Source organism: Metarhizium acridum (genome assembly GCF_019434415.1).
Source record: "Metarhizium acridum strain ARSEF 324 chromosome Unknown scaffold_1, whole genome shotgun sequence".
In the NCBI taxonomy this organism is placed as follows: domain Eukaryota; kingdom Fungi; phylum Ascomycota; class Sordariomycetes; order Hypocreales; family Clavicipitaceae; genus Metarhizium; species Metarhizium acridum.
The window spans coordinates 2,573,190-2,597,054 of NW_027094015.1; the positions used below are offsets into that span (position 1 = coordinate 2,573,190).

The 23,865-nt window shown below is 37.2% G+C and overlaps 6 protein-coding genes across 6 annotated transcripts; 5 read left to right on the plus strand and 1 right to left on the minus strand.

The window, feature by feature from the left end:
• Positions 1-10,161: 10,161 nt before the first annotated feature.
• Positions 10,162-12,127, minus strand: J3458_000725 (uncharacterized protein; the record flags this gene model as incomplete). The annotated part of the gene is made up of 1 exon (XM_007812870.2): positions 10,162-12,127. Exon 1 carries the CDS (start codon positions 11,950-11,952, stop codon positions 10,162-10,164), a length of 1,791 nt encoding a protein of 596 aa, XP_007811061.2. The 5' UTR covers positions 11,953-12,127.
• A 231-nt stretch (positions 12,128-12,358) lies between these two features.
• J3458_000726 (uncharacterized protein) lies at positions 12,359-15,249 on the plus strand. The gene is made up of 2 exons (XM_007812871.2): positions 12,359-13,564; positions 13,631-15,249. Exons 1-2 carry the CDS (start codon positions 12,716-12,718, stop codon positions 14,333-14,335), a joined length of 1,554 nt encoding a protein of 517 aa, XP_007811062.2. The 5' UTR covers positions 12,359-12,715; the 3' UTR covers positions 14,336-15,249.
• Positions 15,250-18,183: 2,934 nt separating this feature from the next.
• Positions 18,184-18,565, plus strand: ANKRA2 (Ankyrin repeat A protein 2; the record flags this gene model as incomplete). Its single annotated transcript, XM_066116299.1, has 2 exons — positions 18,184-18,274; positions 18,336-18,565. The coding sequence occupies 2 exons, from the start codon at positions 18,184-18,186 to the stop codon at positions 18,563-18,565; spliced, it is 321 nt and encodes a 106-aa protein (XP_065978181.1).
• Positions 18,566-20,370: 1,805 nt separating this feature from the next.
• Positions 20,371-20,726, plus strand: J3458_000728 (uncharacterized protein; the record flags this gene model as incomplete). Its single annotated transcript, XM_066116300.1, has 2 exons — positions 20,371-20,561; positions 20,612-20,726. The coding sequence occupies 2 exons, from the start codon at positions 20,371-20,373 to the stop codon at positions 20,724-20,726; spliced, it is 306 nt and encodes a 101-aa protein (XP_065978182.1).
• Positions 20,727-22,184: 1,458 nt separating this feature from the next.
• J3458_000729 (uncharacterized protein) lies at positions 22,185-22,458 on the plus strand (the record flags this gene model as incomplete). The annotated part of the gene is made up of 2 exons (XM_066116301.1): positions 22,185-22,227; positions 22,301-22,458. The coding sequence occupies 2 exons, from the start codon at positions 22,185-22,187 to the stop codon at positions 22,456-22,458; spliced, it is 201 nt and encodes a 66-aa protein (XP_065978183.1).
• A 124-nt stretch (positions 22,459-22,582) lies between these two features.
• J3458_000730 (uncharacterized protein) lies at positions 22,583-23,062 on the plus strand (the record flags this gene model as incomplete). The annotated part of the gene is made up of 1 exon (XM_066116302.1): positions 22,583-23,062. One exon carries the CDS (start codon positions 22,583-22,585, stop codon positions 23,060-23,062), a length of 480 nt encoding a protein of 159 aa, XP_065978184.1.
• Positions 23,063-23,865: the final 803 nt, after the last annotated feature.

Genomic DNA, 23,865 nt, shown 5'->3' on the forward strand with positions numbered 1-23,865 from the left:
AAAGAAAAAAGTATTATTTTAAAATATAATAATTATATTTTTATTAGGTAATTTATACGTAACTATTATTATATTACTTCTTAAAGCTTAATTTATAGCTTTTATTATATCTTTAATAGTTTAATTTTAAAGTGCTTTTATAATTATAATACCTTTAATAATAATTTTATAATACTAGTAATTAAAAATAATTAAGAGAAGAGGTTTTTAGGTTTATGCTTTAATTAAGCTAATTATAATACTTACTTAAGTTCTTTATTAGGTAATACTATAAAGTGCTTTTTATATTATAATTATAATTATATTATAAAGCTATACTTTTATAATTAAAATATTATTAATAATAGTTATAGCTTTAACGTAATATTATATTACTTTTTAAGTAGTATACTTCTTTAATAGTTTTTATATACACTTTAATAAAGCTATTAAAATAAGATTAATTAATTTATTATAAATAACGCGTTTTTTATTATTAAGTTTATCTTAAATTACATTTAACTTAAGGTTATATAATACTTATTTTATAAACTATTCTCTTTTTACGTTTAAGTAATAATAGCTTTATATAAGCTCTCTTTCTTCTTTATTTATTACTATTAGCATTTTATTCTTTATATTACCTCTATTATAGCCTTAATATAATATTATAATAAGAGGTAATTAAGTGTAAGGAATTTAAATCTTAGGTTATTTTTCGTTTTAAAGGCGATCTTAAGCTAGTATTATAGTGCGAGAGCGAGAGTAAAAGTTAATATATATATATATATATTATAATATATATAAGTATATGTAAATATATATAAGTATATATAAATATCTTATAATGATAAAATATATAAATAAATATAAAAAAAGCTAAAGAATTTTATAATATATAACTTATATATAATTTATATTATATTAATAAAAATATTTAAAATATAAAGTATAATAAATAATTTAAATTAGTAATAAATAAAAGAAAAATAAAAGAATATATATTATTAAGAATATATTATTATATAATTATCTTATATTATATATATATTTTTATTTATTATTTAATATTATTTTTAAAATAATTAATATATATTATATATTTTTTTAGTTTTTTATATATAATATAAGTAAAAAATATTATTTAAAAAATATTTACTTAATTTACATAATATAACGTTCTTATAAAGCTTAAAAAAAACCTTATTTTTTTATTTATTTTATATAAAAAGTTATATAATATTTTATATTTATTCTATTTTTAAAGTAAAATATTTTATTAATACGTAGACTTTTAAGTATAACTTTTATATTATTATAATAAGAAAAAATTCTATTATTATTATATATTTTTTAAAATTTATTATTAAATATTCTAATAATATATTTATAGGTATTTCATTTATGTATTATATTATATTATATTATAATATAATATAATATAATATAGTATAGTAAAAAATACAAAAAATATAATACATTTAAAGGCCTAATTATTAGCTTCTTTTATAAGTTTAATAATAGCTTTTTATTAAATATAACTTTACCTTTATAATTAAATTACTTTAATAGCTTATTTATTAAATTACTTTTATTAAATTAATACTTAATAATAAAGTTAAAGGGTAATAAGAATATATATTAATAAGCTTAATACTTATTTAACTTAAATTATCTTATAAATATTTAAAGATTATAATAATTTAATAAAACTTTAATTAAGTTTATTATCTCTTTTATATAATATTATTAATATTTAAATAATTCTATTATAATAAATAATTTTTAGTTTAATATTTTATAATTTCTTTTAATATTTATGAACTTTTAAGATTAAAATATAATAAGATAATATTATCTCTTATTATTTAATTATAAGAGAATTTTAATTATTATAAAGTTAAACGCGTTTATTTTAATTTAAATTACTTAACTTAAGTTATAATATTAAAGAAAAGAGACTCTTATAAAGGTATTTATTAAATAATTAAACGTTAATTATTCTTTACTTATAAAGGTTAAATAATTAAGCTTTTTATTATTTTAGCTTTTCTTTAATAAGGTATTTAAGAGTACTATTATCTTAAAGTAACTTTATATAAATTATTAATAAAAGTTATAGAATTTTAGGAATACTTATATCTTATAATACGTAATTAATTCTTTTTATTCTTAAATAATTTATACTTATTTTAAATCTATTAAAAGGCTATTAATTAATAAAATAAACCTTAAAAATTCCATGAAAATTTAATAAAAGATATACTTAAATAGCTTTATAAATAGCTTATCTACTTATATTTATTTTAATATTTAGGTAATATAAGAGATATATTTCTCTTTTATTTTTAAGAAGATTAAAATATTATTTAAATATATTATATAAATAATATTAATTAGCTTTTATAAGGCTTAATAAATATAATTTTAAAAAGTAATAAACGCGTTTATAAGATTAAAAAGTATAATTAAGTATTTATAATACTTATAATAGATTTAAAAGGTTATTTTTCACTTATTTCTCTTTTTTATTTATATTTTATAATTAATATTCTTAATATTAATCTTTAAGAAGAACTTAATCTCTTAATATTTATTAAGTAGCTTTAAAATTAAAAGTAATATATAATAATTCTTTTAAGTTACTTTATTTAATCCCTTATAATTTATATATAATCTTAAAGTTTTATTTTTCTTAAATATAAATAGAATTAATACTTTAATTAGGCTTTTTAAGGGTTTTATTCGTTTATTTATTAGGTTTTTATTAATATATTAATAAAGTTTCTTTAACTTAACTTAAAATAATAAATAAATAAATTTATAAGATAATATAATATTAGGTAAAAGATTAATATTATAATTAATATTCTTATATAATAATAAAGTCTTAAAATAATTATTTATAAAGATATTCTTAAAGCTATAAAGCTTTATTAGAATATTATTTATAAAATTATACCCTTTTATTAGCTCTTTACCTTTTAAGGTAAGAAAGTCTTTCTTAAATATACTAATAATAGCGTAAATTTAAGTTATATTCTAGTACTTCTTAGTAAATTTATAGGGATTATCTAGTAAAAAGCTCTCTCTTTAAAACTTATACTATTACTCCTAGCTATTTTATATAGGGAAAAACCACATATAAGGTAAAGAATTATAAATAACAGTTAAAATATCAATTAAAATATTAGTTAAAATATTAGTTAAAATATTAGTAAATATAATAGCTACGAGGGCTAAGAAAGTTAAGGTTCTATTTTTCTAGGAAGGCTTTAAAAAGCTAGTTATATAATTGTGTAGCACGTGACATATCACGTGTACACGTGACTAGAGGCTACGTTACTAGCTAAGTTAAGCTATAATTAGAGCATTAACAAAAAAACTATACTACATATAGTTTTTTAGTATAGTTTTTAATATAGTATAGTTTTTATAGTTTTAGTGTAATTTAATTATATTATAACTATATTTATAGTGTAATATATAATTATAAAGGGAAATTTTAATTATAAATATAACGTTAATTATAAGACTTATAAGATTATAATTATTATACTTAAATAAAGCTAATTTAACTCTTTATAATACACTAGTTTTTATACATATAGCTTATAAATTAAGCGAGTTATAATAGGTGAAATCTTAGCTAAAAATTAAGATTTACTTTTTTAAAATAAGACATTAAAAGCTTAATATCTCGCTTAATATTTACACTTTAAGGTTAATTCTTAAAGATTTAAAATCACGTGATTTTTAGCTTTATTTTAATATATAATATACTTATATAAGCCTTTTTTTAATAAAACTTTGTTTATAATAAAATTTAAAAATAAAAAAGTTAAGTAAAAAATATAAAATCTATTATAATATAGGAGATGTTATATATAAAGAAAGTATAAAATATTATTTTATATTGAAAATTTTAAGGTATTTAAATATATTATTTATAACTTTAATATATTTCTTATAACTTTAATATTTAATATTTTATATTTAAGTTATAGGGTAATATTATAAATATTATTATTTTATAAGATATTTATATATAAATAATAGAAATTTTTAAATTTATTATATTTAAAATATTTTACTTATAATAATAGTATAAAATAATACTTACTTACTTAATATAATTCCCTTATAATTCCCTTTTATTTTATTTTTATTTTATTTTTATTAGTTTTTTAATTCTTATTTTTAGCTTATTTAAGCTAATTAATCTTTACTTATTAATACTAATATTAGTAAGTAAATTTAGCTTTATTTTAGCTAACTAATTATATTAGCTAATAATAGCTTATAAATTAATTAATATTATATATTACACTAATTTTTAAAATGTAATATAATATAGTAAAACTATATTATATTATATTATATTAAAATCACTAAAAACTATAAAACTACACTACTTTTAATGCTCTAGCTGTAATATACGGTTAAATTTCTCGCTATAATATATAACCGAATTCCTTTATACACTATATATAATTATATATATCTTTTATTTAACTAGTATATATATCCCTATTAAGATAAGGTTTTCCTTTAAGTTTAAGTCCCTTTTAATAGTAATATATAATAGTTTTAAGGTACATTTATACTTATAAAAGTTAATAGCTTAAATAAGTACTTTATATATATTATATTAAGAAATTATAAGAGTTTTAATTAATTATAAAATAAGAGCTATTACCTTTATTTAATATAGTTTTTATTATCTTATAAAGTTAATATTAATAAGATTAAGTATTATATAATTATTAAAATTAACGTAGATTTTTATAATATTACACTTATATATAATAACCTTTATATTAAAGTATTAGCTTATTAATACTTTATAACTTAAAGTTAAAGTAAAGGTAATTACTTTAATTTTTAAGTGTTTTTTTAATTATTTAAATTATTTTTAAGTAATTTATTATAAGTAAGTTAAAGGTAATTTTTACTATTATAATTATAATAATATAGCTTTTCTTATTTAATTAAGTTTAAGTTTTAATTATAATAATTTAATTATAAGAATCTTTTATTATTAAAGTAAGCTTTTAATAAATTACTTCTTTCTTATTAAAGTATTTGTAAAGAGCTTTTTAATTAAAATAAGTTAATCTTTTACTTATTTCTCTTTAATATAATATCTTAAAATTATTAAGTAATTTAAATTACTTCTTTTTAAGTTTTTTTAAAGATTAAAGTATATAAGTTTATATAATTTTAAAGTTTTAGTTATAATTTAATAAAAAGAGTAAATACTTATAACTTTTTATTAGCTTTTTTTAAGTATTTCTTTAATAAATTTAAGTAAATAATAAAGTTTAAAAAGCTTTAATTTTTATATTACTTTACTTATTTTAATTATATAATTATTTAAGTCTTATAATTTTTTATATTCTTTAAAAGTATAAGAGTTTAATTTTAAAATATATTTTAATTATTCTCAAGATTTTTCTTTTAATTTATTAATTATTTATTAAGGTATTAATTTTATTTTATCTTATATTTTAAGTTTATATAATTTAAGGTAAAAAGAATTTTTTAATAATTTTTATAATACTTATATTTTACTTTATTAAAAGTATAATTTAAGTTATTTATTTAAATCTTATACTTTTAAGAGTTTATTAAATAATAAAAAGAATTAATATTCTTAACTTATACTTTTTAATTATTATTTTTCTTTAAATTATAAGAGTTATATCTCTTTTTTATTATTAAGTAAGTAATTTTAAGAATTAATTTTTATAGCTTTTTTTTTTTTTTTTAAAGCTTTTATAGCTTCTTTAATTAAGTAATTTAATTTTAAAGAGTTATAATAGCTTTATTTAATTACTTAAGTATTTTCTTTTTACTTAAAGCTATTATATTCTTTTAAATACTTAATAATTTTATTAAATTCTTTATTATTAAAGGTAAAAGTACCTATAAAATAAGAGTTTTTTAAATACTTATCTTTATTATTTTAATTAAATAACTTTTTAAAAAGCTTTAAAAATTATAAGATTATAAGAGAGATTAAAAGTTAAGTAATTAAAGTAAAAGTAATTATATTATAATAATTAAAGCTTATTTTATTTTTTAATTATATAAGATATAAGAGATATAATCTTAAAGCTCTCGTTTCACGTAATATTATTAATTACGTTACAGGTTAATAGGGTTCCCTAACTACCTTATAATAAATATCTAACTTTTAATTATATTACCTTAAAGTATTATAAATTTATAATAGAGTTAATAAGCTATATTATAATTAAAAGTATATTTATAATAGCTAATATTTAATAATTAATTATAATATTACATATAAAAATTAATAAGCTTTTTACTATTAAAAATCTTATTCTTATTAAAGTTACCTTTTATAATAAACTCTTTTAAATAATACTTGAAATATAAGGTAAAAAAGAGTAAAAGAATATTAATAATATTAGCTATATTATTTTCTTTTTTTCTTTTAAGTTAATATAAGAATAAAAGAGATTAATTTAAGTACTTAATAAATAAATACTATAAACACGTATAATAAGATTTAAAATTATTTTAAAATAAGAGTAAAAATAAGAATTATAAAGAATAAAAAGAAGATATTATAAGAGAATTAATTTATATTCAACTTATATTACTCTTATAAAGTAATAAAAATAAATAAATATAAGAGGTAAAAAAAGATTATAATACGCCTTATATAATTATTAGTTAAGTATTATAAGAGCTTAAGTAAGTAAAAGAGTATACTATAAGTAGAGTATTAAAAGTAGTGTAGTTTTATAGTTTTTAGTGAATTTTAATATAGTATAATATAGTATAGTTTTATTATATTATATTATATTTTAAAAATTAGTGTAATATATAGTATTAATTAATTTATAAGCTATTATTAGCTAATATAATTAATAAGCTAAAATAAAGTTAAATTTACTTATTAATATTAGTATTAATAAGTAGGGATTAATTAGCTTAAATAAGCTAAAAATAGGGATTAAAAAACTAATAAAAATAAAATAAAAATAAAATAAAAGGGAATTATAAGAGAATTATATTAAGTAAGTAAGTATTATTTTATATTATTATTATTAATAAAATATATTAAATATAATAAATTTAAAAATTTCTATTATTTATATATAAATATCTTATAAAATAATAATTTATAATATTACCCTATAACTTAAATATAAAATATTAAATATTAAAGTTATAAGAAATATATTAAAGTTATAAATAATATATTTAAATACCTTAAAATGTTTTATATAAAATAATATTTTATACTTTCTTCTTACATATATTAATTCCTATATTATAATAGATTTTATATTTCTTACTTAACTTTTTTATTTTTAAATTTTATTATAAAGATAATTTTATTAAAAAAAAGCTTATATAAGTATATTATATATTAAAATAAAGCTAAAAATCACGTGATTTAAAATCTTTAAAACTTAACCTTAAAATGTAAATATTAAGCGAGATATTAAGCTTTTAATCTCTTATTTTAAAAAAGTAAATCTTAATTTTTAGCTAAGATTTAACCTATTATAACTCGCTTAATTTATAAGCTATACGTATAAAAACTAGTGTATTATAAAGAGTTAAATTAGCTTTATTTAGTATATTAATTATAACTTTATAAGTCTTATAATTAACGTTATATTTATAATTAAAATTTCCCTTTATAATTATATATTATATTATAAATATAATTATAATGTAATTAAATTATATTAAAACTATAAAAATTACACTACACTAAAAACTACACTAAAAAACTATATGTAGTGTAGTTTTTTTATTAATACTCTAGGTTAGTAGAACGGCTGCTTTATAGGCAATGTAAAAGCGCTAAGTAAAGAAGAGGCTAAGAATTCCCCGATAAGGAAACCACTACCTATAGTAGGCTAAGACTACTATTTCCTAAGGCGGGTAAGCTATCGTTTTTAATACTTTAAAAGTATATAAATTAAAATTAATAATAATAATAATAATAATAATAATAATAATAATAATAATAATAATAATAATAATAATAATAATAATAATAATAATAATAATAATAATAATAATAATAATAATAATAATAATAATAATAATAATAATAATAATAATAATAATAATAATAAAAGTAATATTATTAAAGAAGCTTAAAAAGCTATAAAAACGTATCTTTAAGAAAATAATTATTATTATAAAAAAAGATAATTAATATATTAAATAATAAAGCTATCTTTTATACTTACTTATAATATAATATAAGCGTTTTAAATATACTTATTAGGCCTTATAACTTTATAATCTTTTAATAAAAGAATAATATTTTAAGAAGATATTTAAAGGTATTTTACGTAATATAAAAGCCTTAAAAAGACTTAATAATAAGCTTTAAATAAGTTTAAGCTTTACTTAAAATTATACTTTTATTAAAATTAAACTAATAACAATCGCACCAAAGAAACTTTATGCCCTCTTCTTCCAATATGCATCTATTAACACTCATTTGGGCACTCAATGGTCTCGTCTAGATGATATGAAGTCCTTTGGCTATGTTCTGCTCTGCTTTTACGGTGTATCTCTCTCATGGCAGGGCCTCAAAGCGACTACCAAGAAGCAAAAGAATAACCGTGTCATGCTACTGCTGGTACTGGTACAAAGAGTACCGTTATTCCCGTCAAGAATGCTAACGGCAAGTTCCCTTGCCCTCATTGCACCTAAACATACCTTCATTGGAAAAATTTAAAACGCCACCTCCTTCGTCGTAAGTGTTCAAACCTGAGCCAAAATTTTAAGCAGGCAAAATACACTGCCCCTTGTGTCCTTGTTTTCTATCGTTCGACTTGCGCAGGCGAACTCCTTTGGCATTTAGATACCGGCGACCATTGTTGCACCTGTGAGCTTTGCGGTGCTCGGTTTTTATCGAAATGACGTTTTGAAGAAGGTGTTTCAATCGTCATGCAAATATTTCTACATCCATGAACAACCCGCAGATGCTAGCTACAACCTGGCCTCGATTGATCTCAGATGTTTTAGGCTGGTACGCCTCAACCCCTTAACAACAATCTATTTTATTCTCCTAATTGTGGACAACGCAGATGACACCCAAACTACTCTATGGTGGGGATACCGACAAATATTCAGAATCCTTTTTCTCAACTCTCTAACCAGATACTGCCTGCTGCGGATAGGAACTTGAGCTGTTAGTACCGTGCGACTGTTTTAGGAAGATACATATGATGGTGACTACTCAGGCTTTGGGAGTACCATGTGTCCAACCCATATGATAGGCCTCTATATCAAGACCAAGAACCATCACCTAGAAACGGCTTCTCGGCTCCTTGAATGTGTGTCCTGCAGAAATTTACGATAAACGGTCGCGGAACATTATTGGCTTGGAGGAAGATGTGGTTGCCGTTAATGTTGGAACTGACGCATATGCAGTCAAGGGAAAACTTTTTGAGTTTATGGACAAACGCCGGATTTTGTGATTGACGAGACACATTGAAAAGAGCCTAGAGCGCAGGAAGCCTCGGTTTGCCAGTTGTGCTCAACAGGGGGTTTACCAGATCTTGGCCAAGCAGGCATCGCTCTAGACTTTTGCCTCTAAATGGGACATCTTTTTGTGCGTCTAGGAGAATATCGTCACAGCTCCTTTTTTATCGACTCGTAACCATATTCAGGATGCTACCGTCGGCTAAGGGCTATGTAGGCGATTACAAATCAACTTAGCACTAGACGATGTACGGAGTGAAAATACTGCCAAGGGATGGGAAACTTAACTTATTTTCCAAGACTGGAAGGGATCCTAGATTGTCTCGTACTATGGCATAGACATGGCCGAATAATCGGCTCCCACTACAACGGGGTCCTATGTGACTCCTTTCTGCCCAACCCATTTTCGCTTTGAGGCTATCTCTGCATCTTGGCCAGGACCGGGCTCGGCCATGGGAGCTCCTTGGTTCCTGCTCGGTACAACTTTTAGGCACAATTTAGGTATTTCCTGTTCTCGTCTGTAGCCTGCTATCACCTCTAGCTTATACTACACGCCTTCTCTTGGTCAACAGAAAATGTGAGGAGATATCTCAGGGTCGATCGCAAGTCCCGTCACTCGTTTGCTGTTTAACGCGTCCCGCCCCCCTAAGACCCTCCCACGTCTTTCTTATCCGGGGGAATTGCTTCATATCATTCATTCTTCCTCGGCCTCCCTCGTCGCTTGGGCATACCCGGCGCATCCGTTCCCGCAGCCCTGCTGCTCCTCGTCCCGGCCGGAGCCGGTGTACTCTCGGGTCTTGTCCCCACGGTAGAACGCATGCTTGGTACGCTCGCCTTCCTCGGACGCCCCGGTCCTCGCCTCGGCCGAGTTTTCGTCTCCTCCTTTGATAGGGGCCGTGCAGGGACGAGGTTTGTCTTGGTGCGACGCGTCTCCCGTGAGGTAGGCTGGGCGGTAGGTGCTGCAGCCTTTGGTGCTGCTCTGCCCCTGGGTCTCTTGTTCGGTGCCATTTGCGATGGTAAGAGCTCCGCGGGGCGTTTCATGCCTGCGATCCTGGCACTGCGTCGGGGCGGTGGCGGAGGGGGTTGGTCCAGGCCTTGGGCCTCGTCCACCCCGTCTCGTGATTGCTGCTGCCTCAGGCGTCGTCGCTTCTGTGGTGGAGGGCAAGCGGCGTCTCGTTGTGGTTCAGATGCGTCCTCTGGGAGCTCCATGGATGCCTCATGCCCCTCTGGGGATGATACTTCGTGCTGTACTGCTTGTGGCGGAGCGAAGAGACGAGACGGCCCCGGTCCTGGAAAGTTTTTTTCCATGCAGAATTTGACGCCAGGATCAATCGGTATTTCGCGCCCCTCAGCTCTTGCTTTCTCAAGCCTCTCAAGCCTTTCTATCTCGCTTTTCCTAACCCTTGCTTCAACGTCTTGCATCTGTCCAGGAAAGAATGGTGGCCAGTCGCTCTCTTCTATAACCCAGAAACCCTCGGGCTGTTCGGATTTCGGGAGCGCAATGGTCTCAAACTCATCGATCTCGGAAGGAGTGAACTCCATATCCGCGGCCACATCCAGCGGGCTGCTATTCATATTTTTAACAGGCGCAAGGTCTTCGGGCTCGGGGGAAGGCGACTCGTGCCGCCACTTCCAGGCATGTGCACGGTCTCCACGTTCTTGCCACCACTTGAGAACTTGGTTTCGGGCAGAATATGGATAGCGTCTTTGATCTTCCAAGGAGAGGCGATTGTATCTTTTATTTTCTTCAGCTACTTCAATCTGAAAGACAAACCACGGCCTGGAAATAAGGAACGCCTCAGCTTGGGCGGCAGTTGTATCTTGTCCCAGGTGAGATCGCGGCAAAACAGGAGCATGCTCGCCGCGTCGCAGGTTTTGGCGCAGTTGTAGGGCGCGTGCAACAAGCTCACGCCCATTCTTGCGTCTGCGCTCCGGGTCGTCGGCCGCCCCTTTAGGTTGCCACCACCACGTCCAATTCTTGAAATTATCGCTGGGTTGCACCTTACGCCCAGCAAACCCCCAGTTAGGATTCCAGACGCCGAGTTTCTCCCAACGCCGCTTGACGAGATGACGAACGATAACACCCTGACGCCGATAGCCATTTAGGCCTCTAAAGAATATCTCGGGCAGCGGAAAGCGGTCGAGCCGGCTTCGTTCGCGATGTGCCTCTGCGTAATAAAAGTCGTCGGGACGTGTAAGCTTAAGCATAAAACCTGAAATTTCGTCGCGTTCGTCCTGGGTGAGAGGCTGTTCCATAATGGCTTTCAGCTCTTCTGGCATTGGGCCGCCTCGCGGTCGCGGGATGAGATCAACGTCTTCATGCTCTGACGACTCGGTTGACGACACGTAGGGCGGAGGATCATCGCGCTCAAAGCGGCGGAGCGATCGCAGATGATCGTTTGCTGCAATTGCCTCCAGGACGGGGATGGCTTGGCTGCTCACAGCCTCGTAAAGTTGGACACGATCAACAAAGGGAGGCATGATTTAACAGTCAGACCGGTTAAGAAAGGGGCGGGAAGCCATCGAGAGAACAAACAATGAAGTTGGGTAGGAATGGCGCGCCGTGGGAAATACCATGTACCTGTCAGTGACTAAGTGGATAAAACAGTTTGTTGGCCAACGGGTAAACAAAAGCCAATAGATTTGAAGTTTTGTCATCGAGGCGAGTGAAACGAGACGCCTAAAATAGTGGGGCGGGCACGAGTAAACAAAAGCCAATAGATTTGAAGTTTTGTGGATATTCCGCAGGAAGAATTAACGCCGGGCAATGAAATTTATGGGGCCAGTCAGGCAGCCAACCCCGTAATAATGATTCATTGGCCACGATTCCTTCAGTGCCGTTGAGGCTGCAGCGAGGCCAGGAGCTTCACAACATCCCTACCACGACTCCACGAGGTGCTGACCTCAAGCAACATTGTAGCAGTCCAAACCGCGCTGGGGCTTTGACGTGTGTGATGTAGCCTTTTGTAATATAGAGGCTTGTCGGGACCTTTGTTATGTGGTAATTTGGGTAGGTGATTACGGAGTAAGTACCTTTAGGATCCAGCTTCTTATTTGTCTGCTAACCCTACTGATGCCTCGTTGCACTGTCACGGCACCAAGGAGATACTACCCCCCTTGCTGCACGCATCTTCGATAGTAGTAAAAGTCTTACGCCAAGCTGCCTCGTCTTACAGGAATAAGATGCCATCCTCTTCTCGCTTTTCCCTGGCCGCCCTCTTCTGTCTCTCCATCCCCTCTCGCCATGGCTCAAAAACCCCCCCATCCAAAAACACTATTCCATCTTGTACCAATCAATCAGGTCGCCCACGAGGCCCTCCTGCACCCGGACAATAAACGATTCGTGTCAAGCTCTCGTGAGGGCCCGTCTGGCCTTGAAGTTGGCTATCATGTCTCGTCCATCCCTCAAGGCCATGTCATCACTAGACTCGGACGAAATGCTGATCTGATTCTTCCGCAAAGCAAACTCAGTCATCCTATGTCTGCAGTTCACGTCGCTTTTGAGACCAATCCTGCCACCCACCTTGTCATTCTGTCTGTCCGATCGAAACGGATCTCATCAGTCACATTTGCAGTACTGGAGGACGGCGCCTCAAATGGCCCAGGACAACCAAGTCCTGAAGGGAAGGAAGTCCTAGAAGGTAATGCAACGGGACGACTAATCACCGGCGATGGTGTTATTCTCTACAAGCAGAGTTATCAGATCTCCATTGCATTATACGAGTTCAAGTTGTTTTGGTTATATGATAACGAGGAGACAATGAAAACCCTCACTATTCAAGACTATCAGACATCATTGCAACTGTTACAGGACGTTCGATCGCGTGACCGTCCGACGGAAATCGGTAACTCAGAGGTACTTTCATGGCACATAACTAGGCTAAATACGGTGAAGGGTTCTCATTTTCAAGATATCGCGCATATTCGAGAAGTGGAAGGCGAGGGAGCTTTCGGTACAGTCTACAGAGCGGTCGACGAGATCTCAGGCCATAGATTTGCTATCAAAGTGGTTAAGCTTGACAAATTCGGCGACGTTGATGCAGCTCGAGCCCTGCTCCATAGGGAAATCAAGGTCCTGGAAAGGTTAAGCCACGTTAGTAACACGTTCCCTGACGGCTCCTATCCCACTCGTTCCAAGTGGCGCTGACAATACGCCTAGCCGCACATTATCGAATTTCTAGGCCAACGAGACTTCCACACTCCCAATCCGGAGATCTTTATGCCGCTACGAGAAGGTTCTCTGACCACGTTTATGCGGACTATCCCGATTCCCAACAATGAACAGCTCTGCATGGACGTGTTGGGACAGATGCTCAGCGCCCTCGACTACCTGGCAAGCGAGGATCTGGTTCATCGGGACTTGAAGCCCGACAACATTCTCTATTACACCTTGCCCGACAACGGTGGCTTCCGATTCCAGCTGGCCGACTTTGGGTTCGCCAATCACCACTCGCTGGCCAAATCGATCTGTGGCACCGGCTATTACCAGGCTCCCGAGCTCTGGCCTGGGAAGAGCAAGGTGTACGCCCCACAGAGCCCCAAAATGGATGTGTGGTCCCTCTTCGCAACCATCGTTGCCGTCGACTCTCAGTTCAAAGAGTTTCCGCCCCACACGTCTGACTATGGCATTATTCTGAGCGCACTAGAAGCCAAAGCCCCGCAATCATTCCTCGAGCCCATGGGAAGGCTGCATCCAGATCGCTGGGGCATCGGCGGCGCAGATGCTTGCCTTCTACTTCGACGGCAAGGGCTTAACAGCACCCCGATCGAAAATTGCCCCCATCGAACCCAACACCGAGAAGGTTCCGCAGGCAAGTCCTTCGCCAGCCGCGGGGCCAAGCAGAACCACACAGACGAGGAATGATGATGGCGGCAAAATTCCCCAGCAGCTGAAAGCAGCCGCCCGCCCCTTAGTCCATTACCCACCACGACGGGGCCCGGGCCGCCTTCCACTGACACCAGCCAACAGGCCTCTAGCTCACCTGTCGCCACCCATCGCGAACCGGGGAAGCAACCCTGCGCAACTCGCTGCACCGCAACTGCAGCCGATTCGCGCGCACAGGGATGGCGTTGCCAAGCGCGGGGCCAAACCCCCCGCAGCTAGAGCCACTGGCGCTCTCGCCAGACCACCGCCCGAGTGGAAACCGCCAGTTTCCGATGGAAATGCCCCGCGAGTTCCTGGCGCGTTTGTCGACTAAGCCCGATAAGACCACGCACTGGGACCCTGGGGCAGGGACCCGGCAGCGGCGTTCCTCCAACTAGGTGGCACTCGCCCATCGTAGTTGACGTTTTCCACGACGATCTGAAGCTGGAGTGGGCGTGATGAACGAAGAGTCGAGGGCGTGGTCGCATTACGGAGTACCTACTCAAGTTCAAAGGCTATAATGGCACGTGTAATTTGTGGATAACCTTCCGTGACCTCCCTTAGATAGGCACAAATGAATCTGATCAGTTTTGCGGCGGGTTATTCCGTCACTTGATAGTCCAATGGCCTAATCGAAGTCCATAATGTCGCCTGCGGATAGCTTCGGCAGACAATGACGCCCCTTCCCGATGGTTTGATAAAGGGAGTTTTTCCAGGAACTAACCGAAATGCCAAAAAAATCAGCCAAAAGTCCATTCTCTGCGCAAAATCTGTCTGTATCGTGCAGAAAGTACATTGGTGTGGCATTTACGATGTTGTCAAAGTGGTAGCCTCAAGCGCCCCCTTTCCCCGTTTACTCACCTATAGGCTATAGCTCGGCCAGGACCTACTTCTGATTGACAATGAACTGCAGCCTCGGTCATATTACATGATATGGACCCCATCAGGATGTATGCTGTCTTGGTCAACTGACTCTCATCGCGACAATTGCAATTTTTCCTTCATGGATGAAACCTTCAACGTTAATCCGTTCCAAATCTTGGATTTGACGAGGGCGGACGTGAGGAATCAAATTTATTTCTTACATTTCTATATCAATAAGATGTTCACGCTCTAGAGCATTCCGTCACTATTAAACCGATCGAGAAGTCAATTACAACAGAAGCAACTATAGCGAGTATATCTATTGGGAGCTGTATGCTGTGTATATTTGACCAAAATCCACACAAGGGAGATATTCAACAATCCGATAAACAAGCCCAAATTGACGCCAAGTCTCCAGTTACTCCAGGTCGGGAGTACACTGTCGATTTTCGGTTCGAACTCGGCCAGCGCCGCGTTCTGCTTTACATGCTCAAATAATAGCCACCTCGCTCTATCAACAGTTTGTGTGTCAATTTTCGAGCTTTCTTCAAAGCGCTCGAATTCTTTATTCAGATCGCTCTCAGTCACTGCCACCTTCCAATTCAGATCCTCTAGTAGTAGCCTCTGCGCTGTATTCATATCGTGCGTGCTGAATCCAACGTTCTCAATACTACTATTTCCTTCCAATCCACCCCATGGTTCGTCGTGTAAGAATTTCGTTGCCACAATGAGGGCGGCGAGGAAAATAATGTAAGATGTTGCTGGGCATATCTCTGTGTCATGACTCATGAGGATGCAACACAAGGCGGCGGACGTATACAAGAGCAGAGATCAATGCTGTAGCTGATGCGTCAGCGGACTGAGCCAAACGAGTAATGAATCGCTCAAGTCCAATCGATCCATCAAGAGATTCATCAGGATTTTCTCGGTGAAGTTCCTTAGAAAGGCAGGGACATGAGGATCTCGAGTATCTGTAGATCAGGTCATTTGCTGTTTTTGATACATAATGTATCAACAACCCATCCATAGACTGGCTACAGCTGTATTCCGCGGTGGATCAGAACGGACCCCTGGTTTCCTGACCAGAAGGCATCCTAAACGTTCGTGATTGTATTCAAGCTTTTCGCCTGCAATTGCTCAAGACAAAGTATATTGAGAAAAAAGCTTGCCGACACTTTAGTAATTGTCGAAATGGCCTTGCTGATCTGGAATTTGGGATTTGCTATTCGACTCCAATATCGCGTTGTAACGGAATGCGATAACGACATGCCGATTTACTTCGCGTTGTCGACCCCTTTTCTCGAGAACGCGCATATCCGTCACCCGTAGGCATGGTGTATTGACTTTTATTGTTTGAATAATTATAGGCGATGAAGTTATCAGTGGCAGCAGCTTGCCGGGGTTTGTGGTTACTGTATCACAAGAGGGTCCCAGTGGTTTTGAAGCCCGCCCTGCAGTTTGGCATCGACAATATGTGACCGGCTATGTACACGGCGGGATGCACCACATTCAGGCTAGGTGTAAGAAATCTAAGCATTGGACAGAATCCTTTCAGAAGTTGTGAATGACTGTCATTCTATATTTAATTGGCAGACAGATCCTGAGCTTGGGTCATCATAGATTGTCATAAATGTGTAGGGATAGGTTGAGGGTGCTTGGAAGCAACCCGTGCTCTTCCAACCGGTTTAGCCCCTCTTCATACCTTTGAAAGCGATTGGTGTAGCGAAAGCAGCGTTGCAAGGCTCACACGTAAACAACCAACTTGGACATCCATCTGTCTTACATGAAGCGCCCTAATAGAGAGCTAGCCTCTTCTCTAGCAAGTCACCGCGCCTTATAGGTCGTCGATGCATCCATCAACAACGGGTTCTGAGTCATTCATTACTATCTTGCTGAGTGAGCAACTGCTGCACTACATCTACTGCCTCGAGTGAACTGGCAATATCTACCAAATTAAGAAGTTTTTCTTAGCATTTCTCGTAGCCAGTGAAAAGCGTATTTTGCGCTATCAAGCAACCTCCGCTGTCGGTGCGGAATCGCTTTCTCAAAGATTTTACAGTCGTCGTGAGCTGCTTCATATAGTGCCTTCGCATCTTCGAACCATCTTTTTCCGTGAGCCTTGAGATTGTGAATGGAAGCTATGTTTGTTGTTTGTCTTGGGTGTTGTTGCTGCCTGGCGCTCTTGTTCATGGACGTCTTTTTATCGTCCCTTGGTATGATGCTTTAGAAGTTTTTCACCGGCTTCGAGCTTTGCGAGTGGATGGGCTGCGAGCCTTGGCTGACGCTAATGTGTTTTCTCGACTCCATAGGATTCGCCGCACCTCGTTCATGGTGTTTTCTTGGTACTGCGGGTCTATTCATCAAAATAGTTGGTCATGACTATGGCATTTGAGTCAGGCTTACATACACTCCTTGAAATGTCTTTTATTCCTTTTTTGATCCATTATGGTTCGAACTTGTAAAAGTCATGCCATCTTGTGAGAGTTCAGAATTAAAACGATTCTCCCGTCCTTATTGATATCCGGATTCTCAGTTGGCCACTGACACGCCACGGGAACGGCAACAAACCACTTACAAGGATGCACATGTATGACTGAGAAGGCAAAATTTTGCATAAGGGGGGATAGGAATCGAATAGATGGACCTTTTGCGAAGGCTGGGTACCAGGAGAGGTCCGGAAGACCTATCAAGCACCTTCCTCTTACCCCGGCTGCCACCCAAAGCACGGCCTCCTGTCATCCTTGTTCCTAGACTCGCTGTGATCATGTCGTTTGTGCGCAAAATCAGGCATAACATATGCTACTTGTCAGGATTACGGTTAACCCAACGGTGGCGTTGAGAAAGGGTGTCGTTGACCCTGGTCATCCACAAGCCCACTCGACGATTGAAGAATTGCAAGAGCAACGCAGTTTCAGAGACTTTCAATATATGGTTATCGAGGCTATCATCAGTGACAACAATTGCAGGTCAGAAACTATACGGCAATGGCCGCAGCTGCCTTTGTGAAAGATCTTCTATACAGGATCCCTCGGAGATTTGTCGCAGCCGAGGAGAAAATAAACGATATTCTGTCCAGTAAATAAAAGTCCAAGGACTTGCAATCATTCCATAATTGCATGCTGACTCTCATATATAGACCTCCACAACATTGCAATGAGGCAATTGGGTTGTGCAGGGGAGCTCACCCAAGTCCAGACAGACAACGCTAAGAAGAGATTATTCGAAGAAGCCAAAGTGCGTAACCAGTTCTTCCGCCTCACTACTGACGGCAGCGACGCCACATATGAGTGGTATAGAAACCGAGTAGAGAAAAGAGTTGAGGCCACGTGCTTGTGGTTCCTGAGGCACAGGTATTTCCAGACGTGATTGAAGCAAGCCTCCGGCCCCTTGCTGGTCTCGGCCGATCCTGGGTGTGGAAAGTTAGTACTGGCTAGACACCAATTATCGTAAAATGGTCTTGACCATCTGGGAAAATGCCGCGGCTTGAAGACACTGTCAGTCCACAACTATGTGCAATCCGTGACTGTGGCAGGACATCTTGACTGAGCCTAGCTTTTTAGGGTCCTAATTTAATCAAGGCATTTTTTTAGTGGCTGGTAAGGTTGAGCCCTTTTGTCCCGGGACGGTTTATTGTAATTTTTAACAGGAAACCCGTCTGAGAAGCTGGGCATTCGTTGCTTGAAAGATGGTTCTGGGTCTAGATACGGAGGCTCATCATATGGATTGAGCACATGGTAGTCCCCAAATCCCGAGTATTTTATTATCATACTCGTCTTCCTGTACTAATCGTGCATTGCTAGAAGCCAAGTTTCCATCCACAGAAGGAAATTAATAATTAGCAGTCGAAGATATCCTACAGTCTTTTGGGGGGCGAAGCATCGCTGCGTTTATCGCAGCTATTAACAAGGACTTTGGATTCTTCAAGGTAATTCTGAATTCGTTAGCCATTAAACTTTGCCCTGTAGATTCGACGGTTTGGGCTTTCCCTCCCAAAACTCTATAGTTCGTTTATGTAAATATTCTAGAGTAAATATAATGTACAGAAGGTCATGTTATCTTTATTATCAAGTCCTTTCCATATCGTCTTCATCGCCTGCATATCCTCCATAGTCATCTGGGTGGGTCATTGTTCATGAAGAGCCTTCTTTTCTCTCTGTTGGTTCGTCCGCCTCGTACCCAGATTAATGGAGAGAGGATACTGAATCGATAAAATCGATCCCACCTGCAAGGATATCTGGGCACACCACGTCAAAGTTACTCTAGTGGGGGGCGCAAAGTGAAGGGGTGAACGCTTGCCAGGGGTTACATTGCATCTCGGACTAGACTAACTGACATCATGGCTGTATCTTTGTAGCTCGCAAGGAGGCAAGGAGGCGAACTGGTGTGCCATGAGGTGTCTCCGTTCCTCCAAGCTATGCCTCGGATATCTTGTCACCAGTCATTCAAAATCAGCTCGCTTGGGGTCAAACACGCCACAGCGGCTCATCATCTTACCACATCTGCCCTTCAGAGCTAGCTTAAGCGGCTACTGCATGTACATTTTGATCCCCTGATAATGATAAAGTGAACAATTTTGGCGTGTCTTCGCTATCCTCTGCAAGTCTCCAAGTTTGAGTAAACCTCTTTTCACTTGACAGGTTCAGCTCTCCCAATACTACGATAGCGTTATCGCATGTTACCCTACATAATATCTACAGGTATATCTAGTCGTATCACTTGGTCGAGTTATCCTAGTACAGCTACTATAATGAAACACCTCACACATATTACTATATACGCGATCGTTAGTACTTTTTCTTGCCAATATGAGCTGCTTCAGAGTAAATAATACACACTATTAAATGAAAAAGTCGCGCCTTGTACGAGTAGTCGTTTCCGGCGGGGGCTGTTTGCTTCACCGTTGGTTATAACTTGAGCACCTGAGGGCTTTGCATGAACCACCAAATGTGGGGCGTGGCACGAGTATCTCCTTTTTTTGTGAGACACCTCCACCCCGCCCACTTTTAGGTCAGGTCAGCTTCGCTGTATCATCATCTACCATTTCCAATGCCGGATGAACAAAGGACAGGAAACATTTTTTACCTTGCAAGATTTATAATCTCACCTTGTTAATTCGCTTAGCAGAGCGGATAATATGTCGACCATGCTTTTGCGATGAGACGCAACGCCCAATGGAGGGCGCTCTGAATTGGGCAATTCTGTTGCGGTTCGATGACGACACTGAATGGATTTTCCGATCCCCAAAGACAAAGTACGCCCTGAACAACGACACTGCCCATCAACTTTGGGCGAGCGAGGCTGCTACTCTCACATACATACGCGAGAAGACGCACATCCCTGTGCCAGAGGTTTTTTCCTATTGGTATGCCCAAGTACCGCCCTTCTCCTTTGGGCGAGTTCTAACAGACAAAGTGCAACCTCCGAAAACGAGATCGGTATTCCATATATCCTGATGAGCAAAGCTACTGGTCATCCTCTCTCGACATACGATTGGCGAACACATGACCTTGCATATCCCGCCGAGTAAACTCCAGAGCGCCTGGCAGACCATTGAAATTGAACGAGAAACAGAAGATTATAAGCCAGCTCGGGAACTACTCGAGCCAGCTATCGCGATTGAGATTTGATAAAATTGGATCATTTTTTCAAGAAGAAGGCGCTTCTCTCAGCATTAGGGAGTGCCTATCGCCTAGTTTTGTTTTGCAAGGCCGCGAAAGTATCGAAAATGTACCCCGAGGTCCATTTGAAAACGAAGCGGACCATTACTCGTCACTAGTCTCCATCCTCCTTGCACATAGCGAGCAACTGGAGATGGGGCACCATGTTCTCTTCGCGCCAGTCCCTTGCCACCATGATCTTAGCACTCAGAATATTTTCGTGGACGATGAGTTAAACATCACTTGCGTCATCGATTGGGCATTTTGCTCTACTGTTCCTTATTCTCAGTTGCTGTCCACCCCTGGCCTGCCTCACCCGAGAGACTTACTGGCCGACCACGCATTAGTTGGCGCCTTTCGGAGTGCGTTTGAAGAGGAGTGTTCATGATCTCGGAGCGTTCGACCATCAAAACAAGATTGGAAAATCGGCGATATGCCATCATATTTGATACGCTTGGTGAATCTAGATGCTTTACAGGACTTCCATCATCTAGAGGCACTGTATCGACTCACTAATAGTCCAGCAAAAGATGGAAATCTTCGAGCTACTTTGGTGTCGATATCTGCAGAGCCTGAAGCAAGGCTCTTGTCGGCGACCTTGGCAGAGGATGACGAGCCTGAGAATGAAGCAAGGTTGCAGGAGAATAAGTATTTTTCCGCTGTCGGGGAAGAACGACGAGGACTCGCGAAATACATATCATTCATTTCGCAGCTAAATCCACTCTTCGTCGCGGATAAGCGACTGTGGCGGTGGATAGACGAGACCTACGACAGAGACCATCTCACCAAGGAAACTCAGTGGGCGCAACTCCGCTCAACCAGGCTCCCTCAAACGCTCGATGCGAGATGTTGACCAATAGATATTGGCTCCAAGGAAAAGAGCGCGCTGACACCGTGGACGTCAGCCGTGTACGATGATGCGTCCATTCATATTTGAATGCCATCGTAATGGCGGGCAGATACGCCTCACCGACAGAGAAGTCAGCTGGTGTGGTGTCGGGATGTTGATGCAAGCATTTCCATAGGCTGTCACTTATATCCCAAACTCTTGTTGGCCATCTGTGACCAGAATCTTGATTGCAACAGCTCAGCGCGCATCTACGTGACGAGTTAGGTCTAGACATTGTTGATCTGCTGACCTAGGACCAGGCCATTCCCAAGAGGCCAATATATAAAAGGACCAGCATGTCCCTTTCTCCCAGCTTGTCAAATCTTCATCTTACCACATCATCACCATGAACAGCAAGCACGCCAAAGTCCTACCAGCTCACCTGACCTCCTTGGAACCTTTGAATCAGGAAAATGAGGAGCTGCAATAAGCACTGATCATGTCACCAGGCTCAGGCCACTCTATTGTCCACAAGAACGCTTGTACGCTGACGTTCTGCCCTGACCATGACTCAAGAAGAGAAGACGGTCTGGCCGGCTAACCTACATGCTGAAGCTCCCCAATCCTTGGTCATCGACAGCCCATCCCTGTCCGAGCTTGTCAATTCTGTCCAGGAGGACGCTGGTTTTGACTGTTCATCTGATGTCAATATTCCTCACACGACAGATCAAGGCCTCAAATACGAGTCTGGGGAAGACGATGAATGCAGCTGATTAGAGATTACAAAATTGATTGACGCCAGCTTCCTTGATGGAAATGTCCCCCAAGACTCTCCTCTTTGGATATCCGCAGAAAGCTCGTCCACAAACTCTGCAGAGAGTGAGGATCCCTACAAGCATGCAGCTGAGAACACTACAGACGATATTCTCGACCTTGGCGCACTCTACACCCTGCACCTCGCGTCCTTTTTCTGAAGCTGAAGATGACGACACGCCACATTCCATATCCTCGGAATCACAACCTTCCGAGATTGGCAGCTCGGGAACATTTCCAAGAGAAGCTATGAAGGACATGGAGGTAGTCGACCCCACAGGAGACGATTTGTATGCGTCACCGGAGCCGTCAAATCCCGAACCAAGGGACGACGCATCAAATGGTATAGTCGTCACGCAGCGACTCATTTTCGTAGACTTGATCCAAGATGATGGCTACGAGGTTCCAACTATCGCATTGGAGCGGTTATCAGTGACGATGTCGCAAAAGACATGGTGTTCCGACGGCGTGGATAAAATACTTGAAGATGGAGAGGAGCAGGTTATACGAGCCGATGGTACAACCTCACTTGGCCATTTGGTTAAACCAAGGATGGACGGTTGATGGGATGGCCGCGTAGGAGGGGGATGTTCAGTACATGGTAATTCAGGTATCCAGGAACGTCGAGTGGTCGAGTAAATTCGAGTCAAGTCCATACTACCATATGATAACACTCGGAAATATACTGCAAGCCGCTGGCCTCCAGCTATTGATTGCTCCCCCCGGCCACATGCCTCATTCAAGCATCCGTTCCGTCAGGGGCCATACTGACAGGGCGGAGGCAGTTATATGCAGGCATCCGGATGACAAGTCAGCATGAGATGCAGCGTAAGGGAGCGGCACCCACCCGACCACGCCGTGTTTCGTCGTGGCACGACAAGCCGGGGCTTGACAGGGTCATGGTCGTCGGGTCGCCGTTACGGGCCGTCTTGGCACGCGCCCCCCCGTTTCCGCGGAGAGGCCCGTGAACCTTGTTCGCCAAGAGGGAGGCGAGATTCAATCTCGACCAAAGCAATTGGCCACTGGCGGGCGGGGGCTAATTAACCATGGGAGCGACGAGGGCCCCCGTCATGTTGTTGTTGTTCGAAGCCCTCGTTGGCCACCATACGAACATCCCATCCACGGCCGACCAGTTGCCTAGGTGGTTGTCAATCGTCAACACACTGGTCCAACCCAGTCACTGGAACAGAAACGTATGCAGGATCCCCCTCCTGTGCGTGGATCGATGTGGTTGCCGTGTGCCGGATCAGCAAATATGTCAACGGTCTGTGCAACATCTACTCCGTACGGTAGATACACACACTAGACGCGCCGAACCGAGTGCGTGCGCATGGGCCCCCGGAGTGACCTGGGGGCCAAAGACGACG

Coding starts and splice junctions, on each gene's coding strand:
- J3458_000726 (XM_007812871.2), top strand. CDS start 12,716: ATGGCTCAAAAACCCCCCCATCCAAAAACACTATTCCATCTTGTACCA. Junction 13,565..13,630: donor TCCTGGAAAGGTTAAGCCAC/GTTAGTAACACG, acceptor CAATACGCCTAG/CCGCACATTATCGAATTTCT.